The sequence below is a fragment of the Dromiciops gliroides genome, chromosome 1 (genome assembly GCF_019393635.1).
Source record: "Dromiciops gliroides isolate mDroGli1 chromosome 1, mDroGli1.pri, whole genome shotgun sequence".
NCBI classification, from domain to species: domain Eukaryota; kingdom Metazoa; phylum Chordata; class Mammalia; order Microbiotheria; family Microbiotheriidae; genus Dromiciops; species Dromiciops gliroides.
Genome location: NC_057861.1, coordinates 181,470,024 through 181,494,276, shown reverse-complemented (window position 1 = coordinate 181,494,276; position 24,253 = coordinate 181,470,024). Strand labels below are relative to the sequence as shown.

At 37.2% G+C, this 24,253-nt stretch overlaps 1 protein-coding gene across 3 annotated transcripts in view; it reads left to right on the top strand.

The window, feature by feature from the left end:
- TPMT (thiopurine S-methyltransferase) overlaps positions 1-23,403 on the top strand; it is a 41,353-nt gene extending 17,950 nt beyond the window's left edge. For 2 of the 3 annotated variants that reach the window (XM_043980673.1, XM_043980677.1), the window contains exons 4-9: positions 2,199-2,331; positions 5,313-5,365; positions 6,196-6,270; positions 16,088-16,173; positions 21,952-21,996; positions 22,937-23,401. In XM_043980673.1, coding sequence (XP_043836608.1) covers positions 2,199-2,331; positions 5,313-5,365; positions 6,196-6,270; positions 16,088-16,173; positions 21,952-21,996; positions 22,937-23,049 — 505 coding nt within the window. In that variant the 3' untranslated portion in view covers positions 23,050-23,401. Of the gene's footprint in view, positions 1-2,198; positions 2,332-5,312; positions 5,366-6,195; positions 6,271-16,087; positions 16,174-21,951; positions 21,997-22,936 lie in introns of all 3 variants that reach the window. The other variant, XM_043980681.1, reaches the window with a different exon arrangement.
- The last annotated feature ends 850 nt before the right edge of the window (positions 23,404-24,253 follow it).

Below are 24,253 nucleotides of genomic sequence, written 5' to 3'. Positions count from 1 at the left end.
TTGGAGATCCTCTTCTATCATGAGTTCCCTGGAACTCTTCTGTACCATTGCATTGGTGAGAAGAATATAGTCCATCACAGTAGGTCAACACTCAATGTTGATGATACTGTGTACAATGTTCTTCTGGTTCTGCTCATCTCACTCATCATCAGCTCACGTAAGACCCTCCAGGTTTCTCTGAACTCTTCCTGCTCATCATTTCTTACAGCACAATAGTATTCCATTGTATTCATATATTCTGGTTACTTTTATACGTTTTATTGAAGCAACTTTGTATTTATCCTTTTAAAAAAGTTTTTATTTTAATAAACATTTTTATTTAAAGTTTTGAGTTCTAAATTCTATTTCTCCTCTTCTAATCAGATGTAGGTTATACATGTGCAATTATGTAAAACATTATCATATTAGTCATTTTGTACAAGAAAACTCAAAAGAAAAAAGATGAAAGAAAGAAAGTGAAAAAATAACATACTTCAGCCAATATCAGTTCTTTCTTTGGAGGTGGATAGTATTCTTCATCATTAGTCCTTAGGGATTGTCTTGGATCATTGTATGATTGAGAATAGTTAAGTCATTCACAGTTCTTCATCGAACAACATGTAACAGCATTTTTTTAATGAACTCATAAGCAAAAAGAAGTGCTTTGAAACCAGGAGGCGAGTCAGGTGCCACAGAGGCAACTTTAGAGTATAGAAAGAAAACTGGATTTGGAGCCAGAACAGCTAGGTTTGAATTTGCCTCTTCCTTCCATGGCGACTTTTTCCTCTCTAGGCCTCAGTTTGAAATGAGAGTTGGGCCGGATCCCCATTAAGATCTCTTCTCTAAATATATTATGCCAAAGGCTTGTACATCTTATGAAGGGATAACACAACAAACCAAAAATAGAAATGCTTAGACTTGTTTCCAGTAGCAGATTTTACATAGATCTAACTAACCACCCTGTTATAACAGCAGTGTGCATTTATGAGATAGCGGACAGGGGTTAAAGGCATGACTAAACATGAGGTAGAGCAGATCTAAAGGACTTACTTAGGATTCAATTTCATTACTTTGGCCATACTTTAACTATGCTGAGTTAACTAGGAGGTAGAAACTCATTGAAAGTTACCTACAAGTGGGCAGCTAGGTGGCACAGTGGATAAAACACTGGCCCTGAATTCAGGAGGACCTGAGTTCAAATTCGGCCTCAGATACTTGATACTTATTAGCTGTGTGACCCTTGGCAAGACACTTAACCCTCATTGCCCTGGGGGGTGGGGCAGGGAAAGAAAGTTACCTGCAAAAAATACTAAGTCTTCAATGCCAGAACTACCTATAAATCTATGATAATATGATCCTTGGATCTTAAAAGTCAATGCTAGGGGGTGGCTAGGTGGCACAGTGGATAAAGCATTGGCCCTGGATTCAGGAGTACCTGAGTTCAAATCCGGCCTCAGACACTTGACACTTACCAGCTGTGTGACCCTGGGCAAGTCACTTAACCCCCATTGCCCCGGAAAAAAAAAAAGTCAATGCTATGCTGATGTGGAAAGACTACTATGTATTAAGAATAATGCCCGTGTATGAATATTAGGGTGTATTTACCTGGCATAAAGCCGCTATTATATTAGTATTCATTGCCACTGAAGGGAGAGGGCTTGCTGCATATGTGCTATCATTGTTACAGAGATGACCACAACAAATATTCATTTTCTGCTTACATATGTTGGATTCTGGTCATGTAAATAATTTTAAAAGATTTTTTCTAATACAGAGTATTATTTGAAACTTTAAACTACTCAACTCTACCATATATATTAAATCAGTGGATGTTTTAAGACTTAATATGCATAATTCCCTTCCATCTTGAAGCAGACATGAATTGAGCTTTTCAGTATTTGTTGGCACTTGTGGGTTGTTAAATGCATGCAAATAACCATTGTGTTCATTGTTGACATGTGTCATCCCCAAAATCTGATGAATCTGAACATATGGACCTTAGAGATGGGAGATTTCAGCTTGCTGTCATCTCATATCAGATTTAGAGTTCTAATAATATAAATTTTGAAGAAATTGCATTGAAGAACAAGTGCTGTTCTACATCTGTAGAAGGGATTTACCTCATATATTATTTTCTCTCTACCCATAGAATTACTGATCTGACAAAACCCAAAACAAAACAGAGAATAAATATTAACAGTGCTGTTTTCTATGTACAGGTTTGCTGACCTGGGTCATAGTGTGGTTGGAGTAGAAATTAGTGAACTGGCTATACGGGAATTTTTTACTGAGCAGAATCTGTCTTACTCAGAAGAATCAGTTGCAGGAATTTCAGGAGCCAAAGTATTTAAGGTTTGTTTGTTTGTTTTTTTTCATGTAAATACTAATCTCTCTGTCCAGTAAGTTTATACAATTTAAGCATTTTCCAAGGGCCAATTTATATACAAATGGTGAGAATGAAAGAAGGCACAATTTTGAAACTTCCATTACTGACCATTATATAAACACATCATACCCTTTTTGGACTCATCCATCTTAAGGCATCTCAGTATTTATTACTCATCAAAAATAAGTTTCTATAGGAAGAAACTTAGAAACTTTTCTAGGCCCAGTCCATTGGTAGCCATTGAGCTTAGGAGTCCAGTCTTGGCCACACATCTGGTTCAGATTGCTTATGTCACTGCCTCCTCACCCAGAGGCAAGACATATCTTTAGTCAGTTTTTAGTCAGAGTTATCATGGAACATTAATATTTATTCCTCCCCTGAATTTCCGAGGTAACAGTACCCTCAAGTAGCATTCTTGTAGAAATTACTTCACATATCCCCCTGTCTTATAGGCAGTATGTATCATCAGTGCCCAGTTTCTCCTCCCAAGGTGGGACAGTGGGAAAAGTACTATCAATTACTGGCTCTGTGATCCTGAGCAAGTCTCTGAAAATTTGGGTGTCAGCTTCCTTAGCTGTGAAACAAAGAGAGAGTATTAACTAGATAATACTTAAGGTAGCTCTAAATCTTTGATCCTGTGACCCCAGAATAGACAGGAATCATCCTCCAGTTGACCCAACAATAACTGTACCACCTTAACTACCTAATTTGTCAATCAAACAAAAATAATTAAAGGTATTTAGGTAGGTAGCCCAGAGGAGGACAGTCATGGGTTAAAATTCTTTGTAAGAAACTAGCTGTGTGATCCTGGACAAGTCATTTCATTTCTCTTAGCCTCAGTTTCCTCTTTTGTAAAATAAGGGACTTGGACTCCATGCCTTTAAGGGCCCTTCTAGCTCTACATTTGTTCTCCCTTAATCCTGTGAAAGCATGAGGGAGTAGACAAATTTTAGAACTAAAAGTTGAGAGAACTAAGTTCTTGTACTAGCTTGACTACTTAGCACAGTGGTCCAGCACTTAGCCTAGTGCCTGTACGTAGTAATAATAAATTCTTATTAAGAAATGCTTATTGACGGGGGCAGCTAGGTGGTACAGTGGATAGAATACCAGCCCTGAAGTCAGGAGGACCTGAGTTCAAATTCAGCCTCAGACACTTATCACTTACTAGCTGTGTGACCCTGGGCAAGTCACTTAACCCCAATTGTCTCACCCCAAAAAAAGAGAAAGAAATGCTTATTGACCTAACTTGACTGCTCACTGACTGTTTGACTAAGTGTAAGTCTGGGACCCAGGTTTCTTATCTGTAAGATGATATGGTTAAACTAAATTATTTCTAAAGACATTGATTTTTTATTGAAAACTTAAAATATGTTGGGCATCATGGAGAAATAGAAAAAAAAAATTAAAACATAGTCCCTACACTCAAGGAGTTTATAATCTAGTTGAGGGAAGGTCAATACACATGAACGCCTTACTGGACAGTATGTAACTAGTGGCAGGGACATAGCATAGATTTGTAAAATCCATAGTTAAGAGGAGAGGGAGAGAGATCACTGGGTAGTGGATAGTCAAGGAAGGCCTCACAGAGTAGGTGGGATTTAAGCTGTGCCTTGGAAAGTTGGTTTCAGACAGAGTAGAAGTAATAGCCCAAAGATGGGAGTAGTGACTAAGAACAATCTTCCAAACCCTCCTAAGACTAAAACCACCTGTATAGGTTGGACTCCATCCTGGAAGAAAGGGACTTGTATTGAGGAATAAACTCAGTCTCCAGTAAGATTCTCTTCAGGCAACTAAGAGAAAGTATGGTACAATGAAAAGAGCATTAGACTCAGGGCCTAAAGAGGTCTGAGTTCAAATCCTATCCCTGATACTAATTCTGTGACCATGGCAAATTATTTCATATCCCTTAGATTCACTTTCCTCAGTTTGTAAGATGGAAGTAATGATACCTAAATAACTGAACCCCACAAGTCTATTGTAAAGATCAATAATAACTAATGATGAGCTCTCATATAGAGCTTACTATGTGCCATGCACTGTGCTAAGTGCATTCTTATCTCATTTGATCCTCACAACAACCTTGTGAGAGAGATGCTATTGTTGTCCCCATTTTACAGATGAGGAAACTGAAATAAACAGATTAAGTGACTTGCCCAGGGTCATGCAGCTAGTAAGTATCTGAGGCTAGATTGGAATTCAGGTCTTCCTGACTCTAAGCTCAGTACTCTATCCGCTGCATCAAGATCAAATGGGATAATATGTGTGAAGTGCTTCACAAATCTTAAAATATAAACATCAAAGATTATTATTTTGTATATCCAGTAGTTGGTAAGTAGAAGGTATTAGGGAAAATTCTCTTACATCAGCCAAAAGGGAGTTAGAATAATACTATCTTTCAGTGAAAGACTTCAGAAAATCCTCAAGGTTTCAGTTTGCCTTTTGGCAAACAAATTTACCTTTGTATATTCTTTTTATTTTTTTTAAACAGGGCAATGAGGGTTAAATGACTTGCCCAGGGTCACACAGCTAGTAAGTGTCAAGTGTCTGAGGCCAGCTAGTGCTTTATCCACTGTGCCATCTAACTGCCCCCACCTTTGTATATTCTTAACAGAATCAGAATGTCAGAGATGGCAAGTATCCTTAGAATTGCAGGAAGTTCGGAAATGAATGATATATCATGATGTACCTAGATTAATGTACATCTGTGAACTAATCTTTTAATACACCTAGGACAAATATCTTTTATGCTGAAATGAGAAACTATTAAAGCAGACTATGATAAAGCTGTATTGTAGAGATTTTTAAAAAATATTTAATCCTTTTATTCTTCCTTTAATTTTATCATTCTCTCTCTGTTCACCAGCTTTTCTGTATTTTCACCTTCCCTTTTTTTTCTGATTACCCATGAAGTATTTTTCTTTCTGAATTTTTCTTTCTGTTGTTTCAGAGCTCATCAGGGACTATCACTTTATACTGTTGCAGTATTTTTGACCTTCCCAGGTAAGAATAAATTATATATCTGCAATCACATGCCAGGCAAAAAAGACTTGTTAGGTCTTTTCATCTGGGCTAGATATTTACTATAGTCCACAGAGAGGATCTGTTTTATTTTTACTTCCATTGGTTTATTTTTTCATTATAGGTACAGATATCTTCATTATACCTAACTAGTACCTGTGACGTTGACTTAAAACCTTCATCTTTGGGAAAAAATTGTTATGACCCTGAGCTGTACAAGCTCTTCCACCTAATACCTGGACCTTTAACCAACATAGAACTTACTAGTGAAGAAGGGGAAGAGATCTCCCTGCTGATAACTTCCTGTAGAATCCTGAACTGCAGTTAAATAGGGAATAGGAGCAGAGCTGTCCTTCTGCAGGGTTCCTTCCTTACTTTCCCAAAATCATGAGAACCCTGACCTTGATGATGTTGTTCCTTTAAAAAAAAAGAAGAAGAAGAGGGTAACAATTTCCTTGATCATTCCTCTATTCCCTGGCTTTATAGAACCCTTTTAATATAGGTTAGAGGTGGTTTGGGAAGAACTAGGATACCACTAACTCTATGATGAAATTACAGCATTAGCCCCAAGAGAAAAACATTAATTAAAAAAAAATAATCTAATCTTTCTGGACTTGTTTTCCTGTGGTGTCCTCTCCTGTGTCTCCCCCCAACCTCCATCCACCCTTTTGGGGATTGAGGTAGAGCTTCTGATGTGGGGATTGAGGTTGAACTTCTGATGTGGAATTGCCCTGCACTAATATAAATAAACTTCTCTGTAACTTACAAACTTCCCCTTCCATTAAAAATTATTATTTTTTTTTAACTTGTAGGGCTGATGTTGGCAAATTTGACAGGATTTGGGATAGAGGATCCTTAGTTGCTATTAATCCAGGTGACCGAGAATGGTTAGTACTTTGACTTGCTTTTTAAAAATATACTCTCAGAAGCTTTTTTTTTTAAACAACATACTTATAAGTTATAAAGAATATAGAATCATTTCAATTTTATTAGAATTCAAAAATTCTTTGCTGTATCTTTGTGGTAGTTTTGCTTTTATTATTACTATCTTATTAGGAAATACATAAATATGTTATACTATCTAATAATTAAAAGTACTATTACATAAGATTTTTCTGTTTAATATCTATATATTTATAACTATCAAAATAATAGTTAACAATGATTATGTTATTTAGTTGACATAATTCTCAATTTTTTTTTTTTTGGTGGGGCAGTGAGGGTTAAGTGACTCACACAGCTAGTAAGTGTCAAGTGTCTGAGGCTGGATTTTAACTCAGGTCCTCCTGAATCCAGGGCCAGTGCTTTATCCACTGCAACCCCTAGCTGCCCCTGACATTATAATTCTTACCATATTGATTAAGCCTTAACTTGACATATAATAAGGGAAATTTTATAGTATGGTTGCTCAAAAAAGTTTGATTTTTTCATGCTTTAGTAGGATTTATTGCCATATTTGAACTTGATAAGTTAAAAGGTATCCTTTGAGTACAAACCTATAATTTCATAATATTATTAAAATTATTTTAATTGTTTTCCACCTTACTCTGTAATAATACCTGGCAAATGGTAACTGCTTAATAAATTCTTGTTGATTAGTAGCAATATTAAGTGTATGTGAGGTTTATCACTGTTTATATAAAAAAAAAAAAATAGGCAGGTAGGTGGCTCAGTGGATATAGCATTGGCCCTGGAGTCAGGAGAACATGAGTTCAAATCCTGCCTCAGACACTTGACACTTACTAGCTGTGTAACCCTGGGCAAGTCACTTAACCCTGATTGCCTCAAATATCCAGGGCCATCTCCAGTCGTCCTGATGTATATCTTGCCACTGGACCCAGATGGTTCTGGAGGAGAGAGTGAGGTTGGTGACCTTGCACAGCCCTCCTTCACTTAAATCCAATTCAGTGCGTCGTACTATCACCCTGATGTCATGGTGGTCTTCAAGAGTGAAAGACAAACAACAATGAGAAAATGAACCTCTAAGTAAACTACACAAAATGTCTTTCTTAGGGGAAAATTGATGACAGATTTTAAAAGTTTTGGGGAAAATTAGTTTACACCTGCATGGAAGGGAGAACATCATAAAGATATAACAGTAGTATTTTAAATTGCAGCTGGATTGGGCAGCTAGGTGGCACAGTGGATAATATACCAGCCCTGTATTCAGGAGGACCTGAGTTCAAATCCAGCTTCAGACACTTGACACTTACTACCTGTGTGACCTTGGGCAAGTCACTTAACCCTCCTTGACCCACAAAAAAATAAAGGAATGGATGAATGAATGAATGAATGAATGAATGAATGAATGAATGAATGGATGGATGGATGAATGAATTACAGCTACATTGAGCAACTGGGAAAGGAGTATACTTCATCATTTTACTTCATCAGTTTGTGGCTACCATAAAAAGAACAGCTACATGTTTTGTACACTTAACTCCTTTCTCTTTTTGATCTATGTGGATTATAGACCTAGTGTCATTATACTTGAATCCAAGGGTATACACAATTTAGGAACTTGGGGGATATAGTTTCAAATTGCTTTCTAGAAGGGGTAGGGCAATACACAGCTCCACCCAACAGGATACTAGTTTATCTGTTTTCCCACAGCCCCTCCAACAGTTGTCATTTTCTCTTTTGTCCTTCTTGCCAATCTGATGGGTGTAAAGTGGAATCTTAAAGCTGCTGTAATTTTCATTTCTCTATTAGTGATTATTGGTGATTTTATAAGATTATTTATATCTTGGATTTCTTTGAAAATCGCCTGTTCAGGTAGAGCCAAGAGGGTGAAGGAAAGGCAGTAAACACTTAGACTTCCTGACACAATTACTCCTCCAAAAACTCCAAACACAGCCAAAAAACAACTCCTGGAGCAACAGAACCCACAAAAATATGGCCGAGATTATTTTCTAGCCAAAGACAACTTGGAAGTTTGGCAAAATGGGGAGCTGGGCTGGGAGTAAAGTTCAGCCCCATGATCGCACCAACACAGATTCAGTCCCGGGTAAACTGTGCAAGAGAAACTGACCCTGGAGTCTCTGAAACAGCTGCAGTGCTGGCATCTTCTTGAACTAAGCTCACAGTCTTGTGAGAGGGTTGAATGATTGGCCAGGGGGGAGTCTATGGGGGTGATACAGGAACTAAGGGGGGATTTGGATGTCCTACCCTAGCAAGTAACCAGGAAGAAACCTTTGAGTGGTGGCAGCCCAGGTTGGGGAGGGGTGCAGGCTCATCAGAGCTAACAACCACAGCACAAAAAGTTTTGCTGCCTGGTTGATTGGCAAGTTGGCCTGGGCTTATCTATGGACCAGAGAACAGGCCAGGTGAGTGAAGAACCTGCCCTTCATTAAATCATAACACCTGTGAACCCCTGAAGCTTGGGACAGTAAATCCTGGAAGCAGGACCCCACACTAATAAGGAATTAAATGTGAAATGAAAGACGGGCAGGATGAGCAGACAAAGAAAGTTGCAAATCATAGAAAGCTTTTTTTAGTGACAAGGAAGATCATGGTACACCCTCAGAAGAGGATAGCAACATCAGGGCCCGTACATCTAAAGCTTACAAGAAAAATATGAATTGATCTCGGGTCCAAGAGGCACTCAAAAAGGACTTTGACATTAAAGTTAGAAAGGTAGAGGAAAAAATGGAAAGAAAAATGAGGGTGATGCAGGAAAGACATGAGAAAAAAGTCAAAAGTTTGAAAAGCCAAATGGAAAAGGAGATACAAAAGCTCTCTGATGAAAATAATTACCTAAGAAATAAGATTGAACAAATAGAAGCTAGTGACTTTATGAGAAACCAAGACACAATAAAGCAAATCCAAATGAATTAAAAAAATAGAGGGCAACGTGAAATATCTCCTTGGAAAAAAAACAGCTGGCCTGGGAAATAGATTCAGGAGAGATAATTTGAAAATTATTAGACTACCTGAAAACCATGATCAAGGAAAGACCTTAGACATCATATTCCAGGAAATTGTCAGGGAAAATTGCCCTAATATTATAGAAGCAGAAGGTAAAATAGAAATTGAAAGAATCCACTGATCACCTCCTGAAAAAGGTCCCAAAAGGAAAACTCCCAGGAATATCATAGCCAAATTCTAGAGCTCCCAGGTCAAGCAGCCAGAAAGAAGCAATTCAAATATTGTGGAGCCACGGTAAGGATAGCACAGGATCTAGCAACTTTTACATTAAAGGACCAGAGGGCATGGGATATGATATTCCAGAGGGCAAAGGAAGTGGGATTACAACCAAAAATCACCTACCCAGCAAAACTGAGTATAATCTTTCAGGGTGAAAAATGGGACTTCAATGAAAAAGAGGACTTTCAGATATTTGTGATGAAAAGACCTAAACCAAATAGAAAATTTGACTTTTCAAATGCAAGACCCTAGAGAAGCTTAAAAAGGTAAGCAGGAAAAGAAATCATGAGAGATGTTAAAAGGTTGAACTGTTTCTATTTCTACATGGGAAGATGATATGTCTAAATCATAAGAACCTTCTGAGTATTAGGGCAGATGATAAAAATAAATTTAGACAGAGGGCACAGGTGGGAATTGATTATGAAAGCATGATACCTGTAAAGCATTTTTTGTTTGTTTCTCTTTTTTGGGGGGCGGGGGGAGGGCAGTCAGGGTTGATGAGTGTCTTGTGTCTGAGGCCAGATTTGGATCTTCCTGGGTCCAGGGTGGGTGTTTTGTCTACTGTGTCATCTAGCTTCCCCATCATGACATCTTTGGGGTAAAATTGAGAAGGGAGAGGAATACACGGGGGGAGGGAATAGGGGAGTGGCAGAATGGGGTGAAATCTCACATGAAAGAAGCAGGAAAAGGGCATATGGAGTGGGGGAAGAGATGGGGGAGGTGTGGGGAAGTGAAGGAGAATTATATACATCAGAATTAGCTCAGAAACCTTAATCTCATCAGAGTTGGCTCAAGGAGATAATAACATACACACCCAATTGTCTGGATTAATCTATCTAACCCTTCAGGAAAGTAGGAGGGGAAGGGGATAAGGAGGGAAGGTGAAAGAAGGGAGAGCAGAACAGGAAAGGGGCAGTCAGAAGCAATACTTTTGAGAAGGAATAGGGTAAAAGAATATAGAAAATAGAATAAATATCATGGGAAGGGAATAGGAAGGAAGGAAACAGTTATGATGATTGATTATAATGGCAAAACATATGGTACTTTGCTGGGCTATTGTGAAGAAAATTCTTTGTCAAGTTTAAGGTACTATATAAAAGTTATCATGAACAGGATGCTATCAGAAACCTTGGAAAGACCTACATGAACTGAAGCAGAGTGAAATGCACTGTATACAAAATAATAGTAATAGTGTAAGATGATCTGCTGGCTTACTAGGTGTGTGACTGGGCAAGTCACTTAACTCCCATTGCCCCATAAAAAAAAAAAAAAAAGATGATCTGCTGGGAAAAACATGGTTATTTTCAGCAATGCAATGATCCAGTATAACTCTGAAGGACTTGAAAATTGCAGTCTGTGACGAGTAAAATTATATGTGGTCTCCTTATTTCTATCCCAAGTTTGGGGAAAATTAGCTGGGGTTTCTAATATATTGCTACTTATAAATTAGAAGCTTTAGCACCAGTTTTGGGGCATTAAGCATTTATTAAAGTATATTAGATATTAGTAAAGAGAGATAGCACATGGCTCAGAAAGTTAGGAAAGCCTAGCTAGGATAGAGGAGGAGAGAGAAAAAGGTGCCACCATCTACAAGTCTCAGGCCAAAAAGGGAAGTTCCTATCCCTCTGTAAGCAGAAGCTTCCTGCGGGTCCAGATGAGAGGTAGTCCCTACACACTGCTCCAAGCTAATTGGCCAGCATCACCCAAATCCATTGGTTCACTGGACTTGAGGGTGGTCCATGAGCAGAAGGTGCCAAGGTCAGAACTCAAAAAACACACCCTCTGAGGGCCAGGCCCTCAGGTAGGTGTGGTTTCAACCAAGTCAACTTCAAGTGAGTTAATCAGTAAAATCAATCCAATCAATCTTAATATTATCCCCTCCAAGGTGGGGGGGGGGGGCCTCTGGGCATCCCAAAACCCATGATTTTCTCACAAATCCTCCTACAGAGAAAGAACTGATGGTATCTGAAAGCAGATTGAAGTATAATTTTTTTTGATAGTTCCTTAATCTGAAGTTTTGTTTTTGTCTGTTTTTCTTTCACAACCTGGCTAATGTGGAAATGTTTTGCATGACTACTCATGTATAACTTATATTGAATTGCTTGAGTTCTTGAGGGTGGGGTGTGGGGACAGAGGGAGGAAGAGAAGTTGGAACACAAAGTTTTACAAAATTGATGTCAAAATTTGTTTTTACATATAATTGGGAAAATAAAGTTCTAAACAAACCAAAAAAAAGGGGAAAGACGTGAGAGAAATATTCAAACACATATAAGATGGTATCACTCCACTCTTTTCTTTCTTTCTTTCTTTCTTTCTTTCTTTCTTTCTTTCTTTCTTTCTTTTTTTTTTTTTTGTGGGGCAATGAGGCTTAAGTGACTTGCCCAGGGTCACACAGCTAGTAAGTGTCAAGTGTCTGAGGCTGGATTTGAAACTCAGGTACTCATGAATCAAAGAGCTGCCCCTTCACTCCACTCTTTTCACAGATTTTTGAAAAATACAATTATCTTTCCTAAAAATGTTTTTATGTTAACACGTAATGGCTTGTTGTCATTTTAAATGAACTCTACATTTTAAAGACTTTTGCTGTCTAATGCAGCAAATATCTATAGATATAATATTAAAAAAAAAAAAGAAAATCGCCTACCTATTTGGGGAATGTCTCATAGTCTTACAAATTTGAATCAATTCTATATGTATCTTAGAAATGAGACCTTTATCAAAGAAACTTGTTGCATGATATGAAACTTATTAGAGAAACTACAAAGAATTTTTTCCCAATTAATTTGTTTCTCTAATTATTTTAACTACATTAGATTTGTTAGGGCAAAAATTTCTTAATTTTATGTAACCAAAATTACCTATTTATCTTGTGTGATCCTCTTTATTGTTTGTTTAGTCATGAACTCTCCCCCATGCACATATCTGAAAGGTAATACTTCTTTAATCCTCTTATTTTAATAAGTTTTCTATGTTCTATTGTATTTTAAATATTTCATTAAATATTTCCCAATTACATTTTTTTTGGTGGGGCAGTGAGGGTTAAGTGACTTGTCCAGGTTCACACAGATAGTAAGTGTCAAGTGTCAGGCCACATTTGAACTCAGGTCCTCCTGAATCCAGGGCTGGGGCTTTATCCATTGTGCCACCTAGCTGCTCCCCTTTTATTTATTTTTTTGTTTGTTTTTTGTTTTTTGTTTTTTTTGCAGGGCAATGGTGGTTAAGTGACTTGCCCAGGGTCACACAGCTAGTAAGTGTCAAGCCTCTGAGGCCGGATTTGAACTCAGGTACTCCTGACTCCAGGGCCGGTGCTTTATCCACTGCGCCACCTAGCCACTCCCCTTTTATTTATTTTTGATATGACCTTTTATATCTAGGTCACTTGGAATTTTTCTTGGTGTTTGATCTGAGTTGTTAATCTAAACCTAATTTCTGCTGGATTGTTTTTTAGTTTTTTAGTAGTTTTTGTCACATCCTAGTAACTGAGGTCTTTGGGTTTATCAAGCAGTATGCTTCTATTTTTATTTGTTTATGTATACCTAATCTGTTTCACTCATGGGTCTCTCCTTTCCTCTTTTCAAATCAGTACCAAATTGTTTTAATGGTTCTTGCTGTGAAGTATAGTTTGAGGTATAATATTGACAGACTCCTTCCTTTCTACTTTTTTCATGATTATCCTTGAGATTTCTGACCTTTGGTTTTCTGTATACATTTTATTATTTTTTTCTAGCTCTGTAAATATTACTTCAATAGTTTTGTACAATATAAAATAAATAATTAAATTCCAAGTAGTGTTGCCATTTTCATTATATTGACTTAACCTACCCATGAAGAATTCACAGTTCTCCATGTATTTGGATCTGTCTTTTCTTCTGCACAGTGTTTTATAGTTAGATTCATATAGTCCCTTGGTGAATCTTGGTAGATACAGTCCCAAGTATTTTTTAGTTTCTCTAATTATTTTAAATAGAATTTCTCTTTTCACTGGTTTTTGTTGGTAATATATTGAAATGTTGATGATTTATGTAGTTTTCTTTCATATCCTGAACCCCTCCATTGAATTTCTTTCCATCTTTTCAAGACCAATTGAAATGCTTTCACAACCCAGAATCCTCACCTGATTATCACCTCCAATTCAGTAATAATCATTCCCCTTTGGATCTTTCATAACATTTTGACTGCATCTCTTAAGCACTTTTGTATATTGCTACACTTTTGTATTATTTTGTTGAGGAGTTATTTGTGTATGTACTATGTACTCAGCATAGTGTTGGAAGGTCCAGATGGTGTCTTCTCTAATCTTAGTGTTTTACCCAGTTCTTGGGACAATGATGGCTACCACTCTCTGCCTTCTTCAGTTCATGTTCCACATGCCTGCTAAGAATAATTTTCCTAAAGCACAAGTCTAGCCTGGCTTTCCTCTAGGATAAAATATATCTCCTCAACTTGGCATTAAAGCCTCCCATGATCTACAACTATTGCATACTTACAGTTTATTTCAACTGCAGAAGATCTGTTGAACACCTACTATATGTAAAGCACCGTGCCAGGAAGGCAGGGATAAAAATGGGTAGACAAAGGTTTAAAAAAGGGTAAAAAAAGGTAAAAATGAAAAAAAAAACCCACCACATACTGCTGGTGAGTTTATATTCTTCAGGGAATAAAGTATATAAACAGTACAATTACAAAAGATATGCAGAGGAAAAGAATGCTAATAGGTAGGGAGATCAGTAAATGCCTCCCAAAGGAGATAGTACATATGCTTTTGAGAAAACTAAAGGATTCTAAAAAGTAGAGGTGAAGAGGGATTGCATTCCAGGAATTGTGAACAGCCTGCTGTTCAAAGGCATGGAGAAAGGATGATATAAACATCAAGTAGGCTTGTTTGGCTAAAACAAAGAGAAATAAATCTGGAAAAGTGCCTGGAGCCAAATTGTGAAAAGTCTCAAGTGCCACAGTTGAGGATCATATGGAAATAATATTTATAAAAAGTGCTCATCACAGTACCCGGCACATAGTAGGCACAATATGATTGTTTATGTCCTTCCTCTTTATCCTAGAGACAACAGGAGGCACAGAAGATTCTCGAACAGAGGAGTGAAATTGTCAGACTTCTGCTTTACTAAGGTTATTTTGGTAGCTATGGGCAAAATGGATCAGGGAGGGAAGAGGCTCAAATCACCTCAGTTAGGAAACAATTATGGTCATCTAGATGGGATATCACAGGGGTGATCTAGGATAGGAAGTGACTGAATAGAGAAAAGGGAAGAGATAGATGAGATTGTTCAGCCAAACTCACCTCAAGTGTTACCCTTCTGGATGTTGTAGTTACCTCTCAAAATTTTTTATCTTCCTCCAAAGTTCCTATGCAAAGCCTTTCCTAAACTTAGCAGCACACCTCACCCCGATGGTCTTCACGATCCTCAAATTACCTTATATTTATTCATACCATTTTATTCCTCAGTAGAACCTAACCTCCTTGAGGGCAAGTGTGTTTGCCTAGTGCCTTGCCTATTACTTCAAATATAGTAGTACATAAGAACTTTGACCAAGTATTGGCCAGTTATCATTCTAGAGGATGAATAATGAAGCATGTTACCCACCTTCTAATGGAGAGGTAGGGAAATCAAGGTGGAGAATGAGCCCATTTATTTTGGACCTGGCCAGCACGAGAATTCCTTTTGCTTGACTATCTATATTTTTCATGAGGGTTTTGTTTTTCTTTTTCTCTTTTTTTTTTCCAGTGATGGGGTGAGAGGCAGAAAGGAAAGAAAATAGATTTTTGGTAACTAAAAATAATAGAATTTCATTTGAAAATAGATGTAGGTGCTTTAATAAATGTTTGAATAAAATCAAATCTAATCAAATCTATTCTCTGAGTATATTTCTGTTTGGATGTGTGTGAATGCAAGTATTAGCATGTTTTCTACGATGACTCATAGTACTAAAATAAGGCCATTAAGCCTTCCTCTCTCAGGCTCCTGAGTTCTATGAGATCTGATTAGAACTACAAGCCCCCATTCCATTATGAAAGTTCATTGTCCACTAGAGGACCTCACTAATTTCTCCTTATCCTTTCTTTTTTTTTTTTCTTTTTTAGTGAGGCAATTGGGGTTAAGTGACTTGCCCAGGGTCACACAGCTAGTAAGTGTTAAGTGTCTGAGGCCGGATTTGAACTCAGGTCCTCCTGACTCCAGGGCCGGTGCTCTATCCACTGCGCCATCTAACTGCCCCTCCTTATCCTTTCTTAATAGCAATGCCTTGTATTGAAATTTTGGCAAGAACTTAAATCTTTAGATGCTTTGAGTAGAGCTTCATTTTATAAGAAATTATTTTTTGAATTTTGAGAAAGGTCTGGTTTTACTTTGTTAAAATGAGGATTAAACCACTTTAACCAAATCTTGATCTCCTCCTTCCCTAAATTCTTCCAGCTCTTAGTCTGTATGACACATTTTATTTATACCCTGTCTTCTTATCTCTATAAAACTGTTATGTATAGATACCTTGGCTTTTACTTTGCACAGAAAAGCAATATACATAACCTTTTGTTTTCTTTTTTAGCTATGCCAGATTAATGTTGTCTCTGGTGGGAAAAGATTTTCACTATCTGCTGGCTACTCTTTCATATGATCCAACTAAATATTCAGGTAAGTATTTTTTAAAGCTACTACTAATAAGAAACTCATCAAATAAGTGTTTAAGAGTTTATAAATGAGTTCCTCACAAAACCATGTGCAAGTATAATTATCCATATTTAGAAATGAGAAAAATTAAAGCTCAAAAGAGAAGAATTGTTATGACTACAGTCACACCTACAAAGAAAGTGGTAGATACAGGTCTAGGATCCATGCTTTTTTGGTTCTAGGTTCTATGCCCTTCCTCCCTTACAAATCTGTCACTTTTGTGGTGTGTAAAATTCTATGTGGTCACCTTATTTCTGTCCCAAGTTTAGGGAAAATTAGCCAGGGTTTCTAATATATATGTTGCTACTTGTAAATTAGAAGCTTTAGCACCAATTTTGGGCATTAAACATTTATTGAAGCATTCCAAATATTAGTAAAGAGAGAATACAAGCTCAGAAAGTTAAGAAACCTATCCAGCCACCACAAGCACATCTGAGAGCCTCTCTGAGAGTGGAAGCTTCCTCTGGGTCTGGAGGAGAGGCAGCCCTTCCACACTGCTCAAAATTAATTGACTAGCATCACCAAAATCCATTGGTTCACTGGACTTGAGGGTGGTCCATGAGTAGAACATGCTGAGGTCAGAGTTCAGAGAACACATCCCCTGAGGGCCAGGCTCTCAGGTAGGTGTGGTTTCAATCAAGCCAACTTTAAATGAGTTAATCAGCAAAGTCAATCCAATCAATCCCAATATTACCCTCTTAGGGGAGGGGGCCCCTTTGGGTATCCCAAAACCCATTATTTTCTCACACTTTAAAATAATGAGTTATGAAACTAAGAAAATGTTTTTTGCTACCTTTGTCTTATTGGAATCCTTGGTACAAGTTAAAATAATTCTAGCTGGTATAATGAATAGATGTTCACATGTAAGAATAACATAGAAGCTATTAAATTGTACATGTCTTTTGTCCCATAAATGCCACTCCTGGGCCTATACTCCAAAGAAATCAAAGAAAGAGGAAAAGGACTCAGATGTCCCTTATATTTATAGCAACTCCTTTTGTGGTGGCAAAGAATTAGAAATGGAGGGTATACTTACAAATTAGGGAATGACTGAATAAGTAAATTATGACACATGAATGCAGTGGAATACAATTATGGTATAAGAAATGAGGAAGGGGATGGTTTCAGGAATACCAGGGAGGATCTGTATGAACAGGTGCAGAATGAAATAAGCAGAACCAACAGTTTATACACTAACAGCAATATTGTAGAGATAAACAACTTTGAAAGACTTAGTAACTCTGATCAACACAGTGACCAACCACTATTCTTTAAAAAAATAATAATAAAAGTATTTTATTATTTTCCAATCACATGTAAGGATAGTTTTCAACAATTGTTTTCACAGGATTTTTAGTTTCAAATTTTTCTCCCACCCTCCCTTCCCTCCCTCCTCCCCAAGACAGAAAGCAATCTGATAGTTTATATATGTACAATCACACCAAACATATCTCTGCATTAGTCATATCGTGAAAGAAGAATCAGAGCACATGGGAAAAACCTCAAAATAGGAAGGAAAAAAAGCCCAAAAGTGGAAACAGTATGGTTCAGTCTGCATTCATAATCCACAGTTCTTTTTTCTGGATGTTGAGAACATTTTCTATCATGAGTTCCTTGAAATTGTTTTGGATCATTGCACTGCTGATAAGAGCCAAGTCTATCCCCATTGTTCATCACACAATGTTGCTGTTACTATGTACAATGTTCTCTTGGTTCTGCTCACTTCACTGTACATCACTTCATATAAGTCTTTCCAGGTTTTTCCAAAATCATCCTGCTCATCATTTCCCACAACACAATAATAATCCACCACAATCACACACCACAGCTTTTTCAGTCATTCCCCAACTGATGGGCATTCCCTACATCTCCCATTCTTAGCCACCACAAAGAGTTGCTATAAATATTGTTTGTACATTTTTTCCCTTCCCCATGATATTTACTCTATTATCTATCTTCTTTGACCCTATCCCTCTTTAAAAGGGATTTTCTGCTGACTTCCCCCTTCCCCACTCTACCCTCCCTTCTTTCACCCCTCTTCCCTCCTTATCCCCTTCCCCTCCTACTTTCCTGTAGAGTTAGATAGATTAATCCACACAATTGAGTGTGTGTGTTATTCCCTCCTTGAGCAAGCTCTGATGAGATTAAGGTCTTTGAGCCAATTATGATAAATGTGAAGTTCATTCACTGCCCTGCGCCTCCCCATCTCTCTCCTCACTCCATAAGCCCTTTCCTGTTTCTTTCATGTAGGATTTCACCCCATTCTACCTCTCCCCTTGCCCCTCCCCCAATGCAGTCCTCTCACCCCTCAATTTTACTCTAAAGGTGTCATCATGGGGCAGCTAGGTGACAGAGTGGACAAAGCACCCATCCTGGACCCAGAAGGACCCAAGGCCAAATCCGGCTCCAGTCACAAGACACTCACCCACTGCTTGTCCCTAGGCACGTCACTCAACTCTGACCACTCCACAAAGAAAAAGAAAAAAAAAGATAAAAAATAAATGCTTTATAGATATCATGCTTTCATAATCAATTCCCACCTGTGCCCTCTGTCTAAATTTATTTCTATCATCTTCCCTAATACTCAGAAGGTTCTTATGATTTAGACATATCATCTTCCCATGTAGAAATAGAAACAGTTCAACCTTTTAACATCTCTCATGATTTCTTTTCCTGTTTACCTTTTTATGCCTCTCCAGGGTCTTGCATTTGAAAGTCAAATTTTCCATTCAGTTCAGGTCTTTTCATCACAAATGCCTGAAAGTCCTCTTTTTCATTGAAGTCCCATTTTTCACCCTGAAAGATTATATTCAGTTTTGCTGGGTAGGTGATTTTAGGTTGTAATCCCAATTCTTTTGCCCTCTGGAATATCATATTCCATGCCCTCTGATCCTTTAATGTAGAAGCTGCTAGATCTTGTGCTACCCTGACTGTGGCTCCACAGTACTTGAATTGTTTCTTTTTGGCTGCTTGCAATATTTTCTCCTTGACCTGGGAGCTCTGGAATTTGCCTATGATTTCCTGGGAGTTTTCCTTTTGGGATCTTTTTCAGGAGGTGATCAGTGGATTCTTTCAATTTCTATTTTACCTTCTGATTCTATAATATCAGGGCAATTTTCCCTGACAATTTCCTGGAATATGATGTCTAAGGTGTTTCCTTGATCATGGTTTTCAGGTAGTCCAATAATTTTCAAATTATCTCCCCTGGATCTATTTTCCAGGTCAGCTGTTTTTCCAAGGAGATATTTCACATTGCCCTCTATTTTTTTATTCATTTGGATTTGCTTTATTGTGTCTTGGTTTCTCATAAAGTCACTAGCTTCTATTTGCTCAATCCTAATTTTTAAGCAATGATTTTCTTCAAAGAGCTTTTATACCTCCTTTTTTATTTGGCTAATTTGGCTTTTCAAGCTGTTGACTTTTTTTCATGACCCTCCTTCATCACTCTCATTTCTCTTTCCATTTTTTTCTTCAAAGTCCTTTTTGAGTGCTTCTATGGCCTGAGACCAATTCATATTTTTCTTGCAAGCTTCAGAAGTAGGAGCCCTGATGTTGCTATCCTCTTCTGAGGGTATACCTTGAACTTCCTTGTCACTAAAGAAACTTTCTATGGTCCTCATCTTTCTCTGTATGTTCATCTTGACAGTCTTTTACTTGACTTTTAACTCCTTAAAGTGGGGCACTACTTCCAGGATGTACTGTACCAAGCTTCAAGGGGTCTGTGGTGGTGTTTAAGGAGGGGCAAGTTCTTCACTCACCTGACCTGTTCTCTGGTCTGTAGATAACCCCAGGCAAACTTGCTAATTAACCAGACAGCAAAACTTTGTGTGCTGTGGTTGTTAGCTCTAACGAGCCTGCTCCCCTCCTCTACCTGGGCCACCACCACTCAAGCCTACTTCCTGGTTCCCAGGAGGTATGGAACACCCAAGTTTTGCCTCAGGGCCAACAGAGACCCCTGTAATCTCCCCCAGCCAATTGCTCAGCCCCCTCACCACACCGTGATCTTAGTTCCAGACGCCACCAGCACTGCTGCTGATTTAGAGGCTCTGGGGGTCTCTTTCTCTGGCGAACCCTGTCTGGGACTGGATCTGTGTCAGTGTGACCTCAGGATTGGGCTCCACTCCTGCCCTGGCACAGCAGCCCCTTCCTGTCAACCTTCTAGGCTGTGTTTGGCTGGAAAATAATCTCAGCCTGTTCTTTTGTGGGTTCTCTATTATCCATATTTGTAATGGGTTCTATTTTTCTTGGCCTTCTTAATGGATGGGGCAAAGGGAAGGAGAGAATTTGGAATTAAATGTAAAATTGAAATATGAAAAATTTGAAAAAAGAATAGCATAATTTTTATAAACATGTAATATTAAATAAGAGACATTTTTTTATTTTCCATTAGTTTATCATTTTTTTTATTCAGTCTCAGCTCAGACTGGAAAAGTATCTATGTGGAAGAGATTTAGAAGCCTGTATATTTACAGAAAAGAGAGCTTAAATGAGCTTTGGACTTGAGGAAGGGAGAAATTAGTCTACCCTATGATATGTACAACACATTTCTACATTCATGATGTGTTTTGTTTGTGAATATTTTTGTTTGATCCCTACCATGATGGTGGAGAAGGTATGGACTAGGAGCAATTAAAGAAGTGTGCTAGGTACGGAGTGTTCTGACATTTTACTGTTGTTTGATTTCCAGGCTCTTAAAATTTAGCCTTTTAATTTACCTTGTGATTTGAATCTGTCAGTGAACCACAATGGTTTTGGCTTCCACCTTTTACCTCACTACCCAAAGAATAAATTAGTATTTTTCTTTTGAGTTTATGGAAGGAGATTTATTTTTGTCCTTGTTTAATTTATTTTGTTTGACTTCATTGAATTTTAAAGTTTGTGCACATGGCTAATATAGTTCTCCAGAATAGTGTGTTTGGGGGAAAGCATCATGTTTTTTGAAGTGTGAAAAATTTCAGGTTAATGATTAGTTATGCTCTTGTTAGACCTATTTGTGAAACAAGGTGCATTTTTGTTTCTTTTCCATTTTGAAAATCACATCTAAGAAATTCATCATAAAATGAGACTTAATGTTATAAATAACTATTATTTTAATGGAAGCAGATTCTATACATGTAAAAATTGTTACTATACTGTGATATTTTTTTTTTTTTGGTGAGGCAATTGGGGTTAAGTGACTTGCCCAGGATCACAAAAGCTAGTAAGTGTTAAGTGTCTGAGGCCGAATTTGAACTCAGGTCCTCCTGACTCCAGGACTGGTGCTCTATCCACTGTGCCACCTAGCTGCCCCTATACTGTGATTTTATAAGAATATAGAAGGTAGCCCAAAAAAGTACAGAGCAAAAAGTTTTTGCTAGGAATGTAATGCATGAAGGTAAAGAGTTATGGGTGTGTACAGGACAAAGTAAACAAGGGGTACCCCTAGGAAATATTAGAAATTCTATAAAACATTTATGATTATATTCCTGCCCTAGCTGAAGCTTCCCCATGCCCATTTTCCTCACCTGTACAAAGTAGGAATAGTAGGAAGTACTATGAATTCATTCCTAATTAAACTCCATTCTTTGGAAGTAATAGATATGGAGAAGCAAGCATTCATTTTATTTCCTTGAGTAGTCTCACTTATTTGGAAAGTTCAGCTTTGTTTTTAATAAATGAAATGAAAAAATAGTTTGTTACATTTTCAAATAAAAAGAATTTCATTTCTTTTCACTGTATTTCCCTCATATATCTTTTGTTTAGGCCCACCATTTTATGTTCCTGACAGTGAAGTTAAAAGTTTGTTTGGTAAGTTACCAAATTATGTTTATAGTTTTATTTATAAAATGTTTAACAACTAATTCTGTTAGATTACTTTACTATCAGAATAATAACAGTATCATGTTAAGTATTGCAGCATTTCATTAGTAGAAGTATATTACATTCAGATACACCCTAATATGATTCTCACAATACCCTGTGAAATCACTACAAGTTTTATTACCTGCATTTTATAGATAAGCCAACTAAGTCTCAAGAGAGTTGCTATATGCACAAGGTTACACAGTTAGTGACAGTACAGTCCTTTCCCCAATCAGTCTATAATGTCTCTAATGATCTAGAAATGTATGTAATATTAAATCATGAAACAATTTCATTTAAAAAACTTTTTGTTTAGACTGTGGAATTTTATCAACTTTCTAGTATACTGTGTGTATGTATGCATATACATATATGTATTCATTTGTGGGTATATGTGTATACATATATGCATATATATATATATATATATATATATAATAAGGTAAAAGAAATTTGAGAAATCACAATTAAGGAGATTTTGCCCCTGGTAATTCCCCAATTTCATTGAGATTACTCTAGCAAGCATGATTTTAAAAGATATTTGAGGGCAGCTAGGTGGTGCAGTGGATAAAGCAGCCCTGGATTCAGGAGGACCTGAGTTCAAATCTGGCCTCAGACACTTGACACTAGCTGTGTGACTCTGGGCAAGTCACTTAACTCTCATTGCCCAGAAAAAAAAAAAGATATTTGAAACATCATAGTATAAGCAGACAAGATTTTTTAAAATAATTTTCCATTTACTAGAGTAGGCTCCCTGAGAGCAAGAACCATGTCTGTTATGTGTGATGTTTCTGTTCTGTGTGTCATGAATGAATAAATGCATACATGTATGCATGCATCATCCCTAACCATATTAAGCTTTAGTCTTTTTTTTTTCTTGTTCCAGGCTCAACATGTAATATCCAGTGTCTTGAGAAGGTTGATGCTTTAGAAGAAAGACATAAAAAATGGAAAATTGATTACTTTATTGAGACTTTATATCTCTTTACAGAAAAATAAATGACAAAGCTGCATAAGATTTGGCAACATATCTGATATCTTATATGTATCTTTCCTCCTTCAGCTACTAAACATGATTTTATGACATGAAAATGTAATGAACATCTTTGAAAGATTTTAACTCATTATATACCATTTGCAGTATCTATTGGAATATGCATGTAATTTTAAGACATTTGTAATGGGGCTACTATTTTATTATGCTTATGATGATTCCAGTGTTGAAATTAAATATTTTAATTTGAGCAAAATTTGGAAATAAAAGATTACTTATGCCACTTTTCTTCATCCTTGATTCATGACCCCACAAAATCTAGTTGAAGCAGTTTTTTATTTGAACACATTTGATGCCTTTATTATTATACATTTTAAATAAAGCATTAATACTTTAGAAAAGTTAAATTATTTTTTTTTTAAAAGTTAAATTATTTTCTCTAAGTAATTGAAAAAGTGTTAACCTTTATTGTAAATAGTAACATGGTTATCACCAATACAATACTAACCCTTTTCAGCCTTTTAACATTGTTTTCTATTTGTTAGTGCGTATATTATATGTGTGTGTGTGTGTGTGTGTGTATTTTTTTCACTTCAATTGGATCAGAACCAGCCTCTAACCTGTGAATGGCCAGAGCTGAACAGAGTAGGCTAGAGACAGGTGAGACAGGAGTTAAAGAGGGGTTTTATTTTCAGAGTGAGGAAAAAGGCTTACAAGCAAGGAGGAGCTATAGACACATGTGCTGGGGCCCCAACTCTAGTGGGAAGATCTCAATACTTATATTAGTGGCTGCCTAGTGATCTGTGGCCCTAACAATGAGGGAGCAGCAAGCATGTAACAAGTTTGATTCATTGCAGGACTTTCTGAGTTTGTCCAGTGTTTGTCTTTGATCAGAGAACACCTGGTGAATTATGTGACTTGCCCAGAGGGTGATCACAAAGTATTGTTGTCCTGCCAAGCTGTGCCTTAGCTCTGGAAAACGAGGTCTACGTCTTATTTTGTCAACATCTTGTTCTTATTTTATATTGTATACGTGTATGGGACATCAGAGAAGTGAGGAACTATTAGGGCATAATACTGTATACCTTGTCAGCGGCAGTCATTACCTAGGACATGTTTAAGTGTTTTTCTTTGTTACAAGGGAAGGTTCAATGAGGGATAGGGGTGTGATTTTTATTATGTTTTTTTAAAAAGCATCAATAGGGGCAG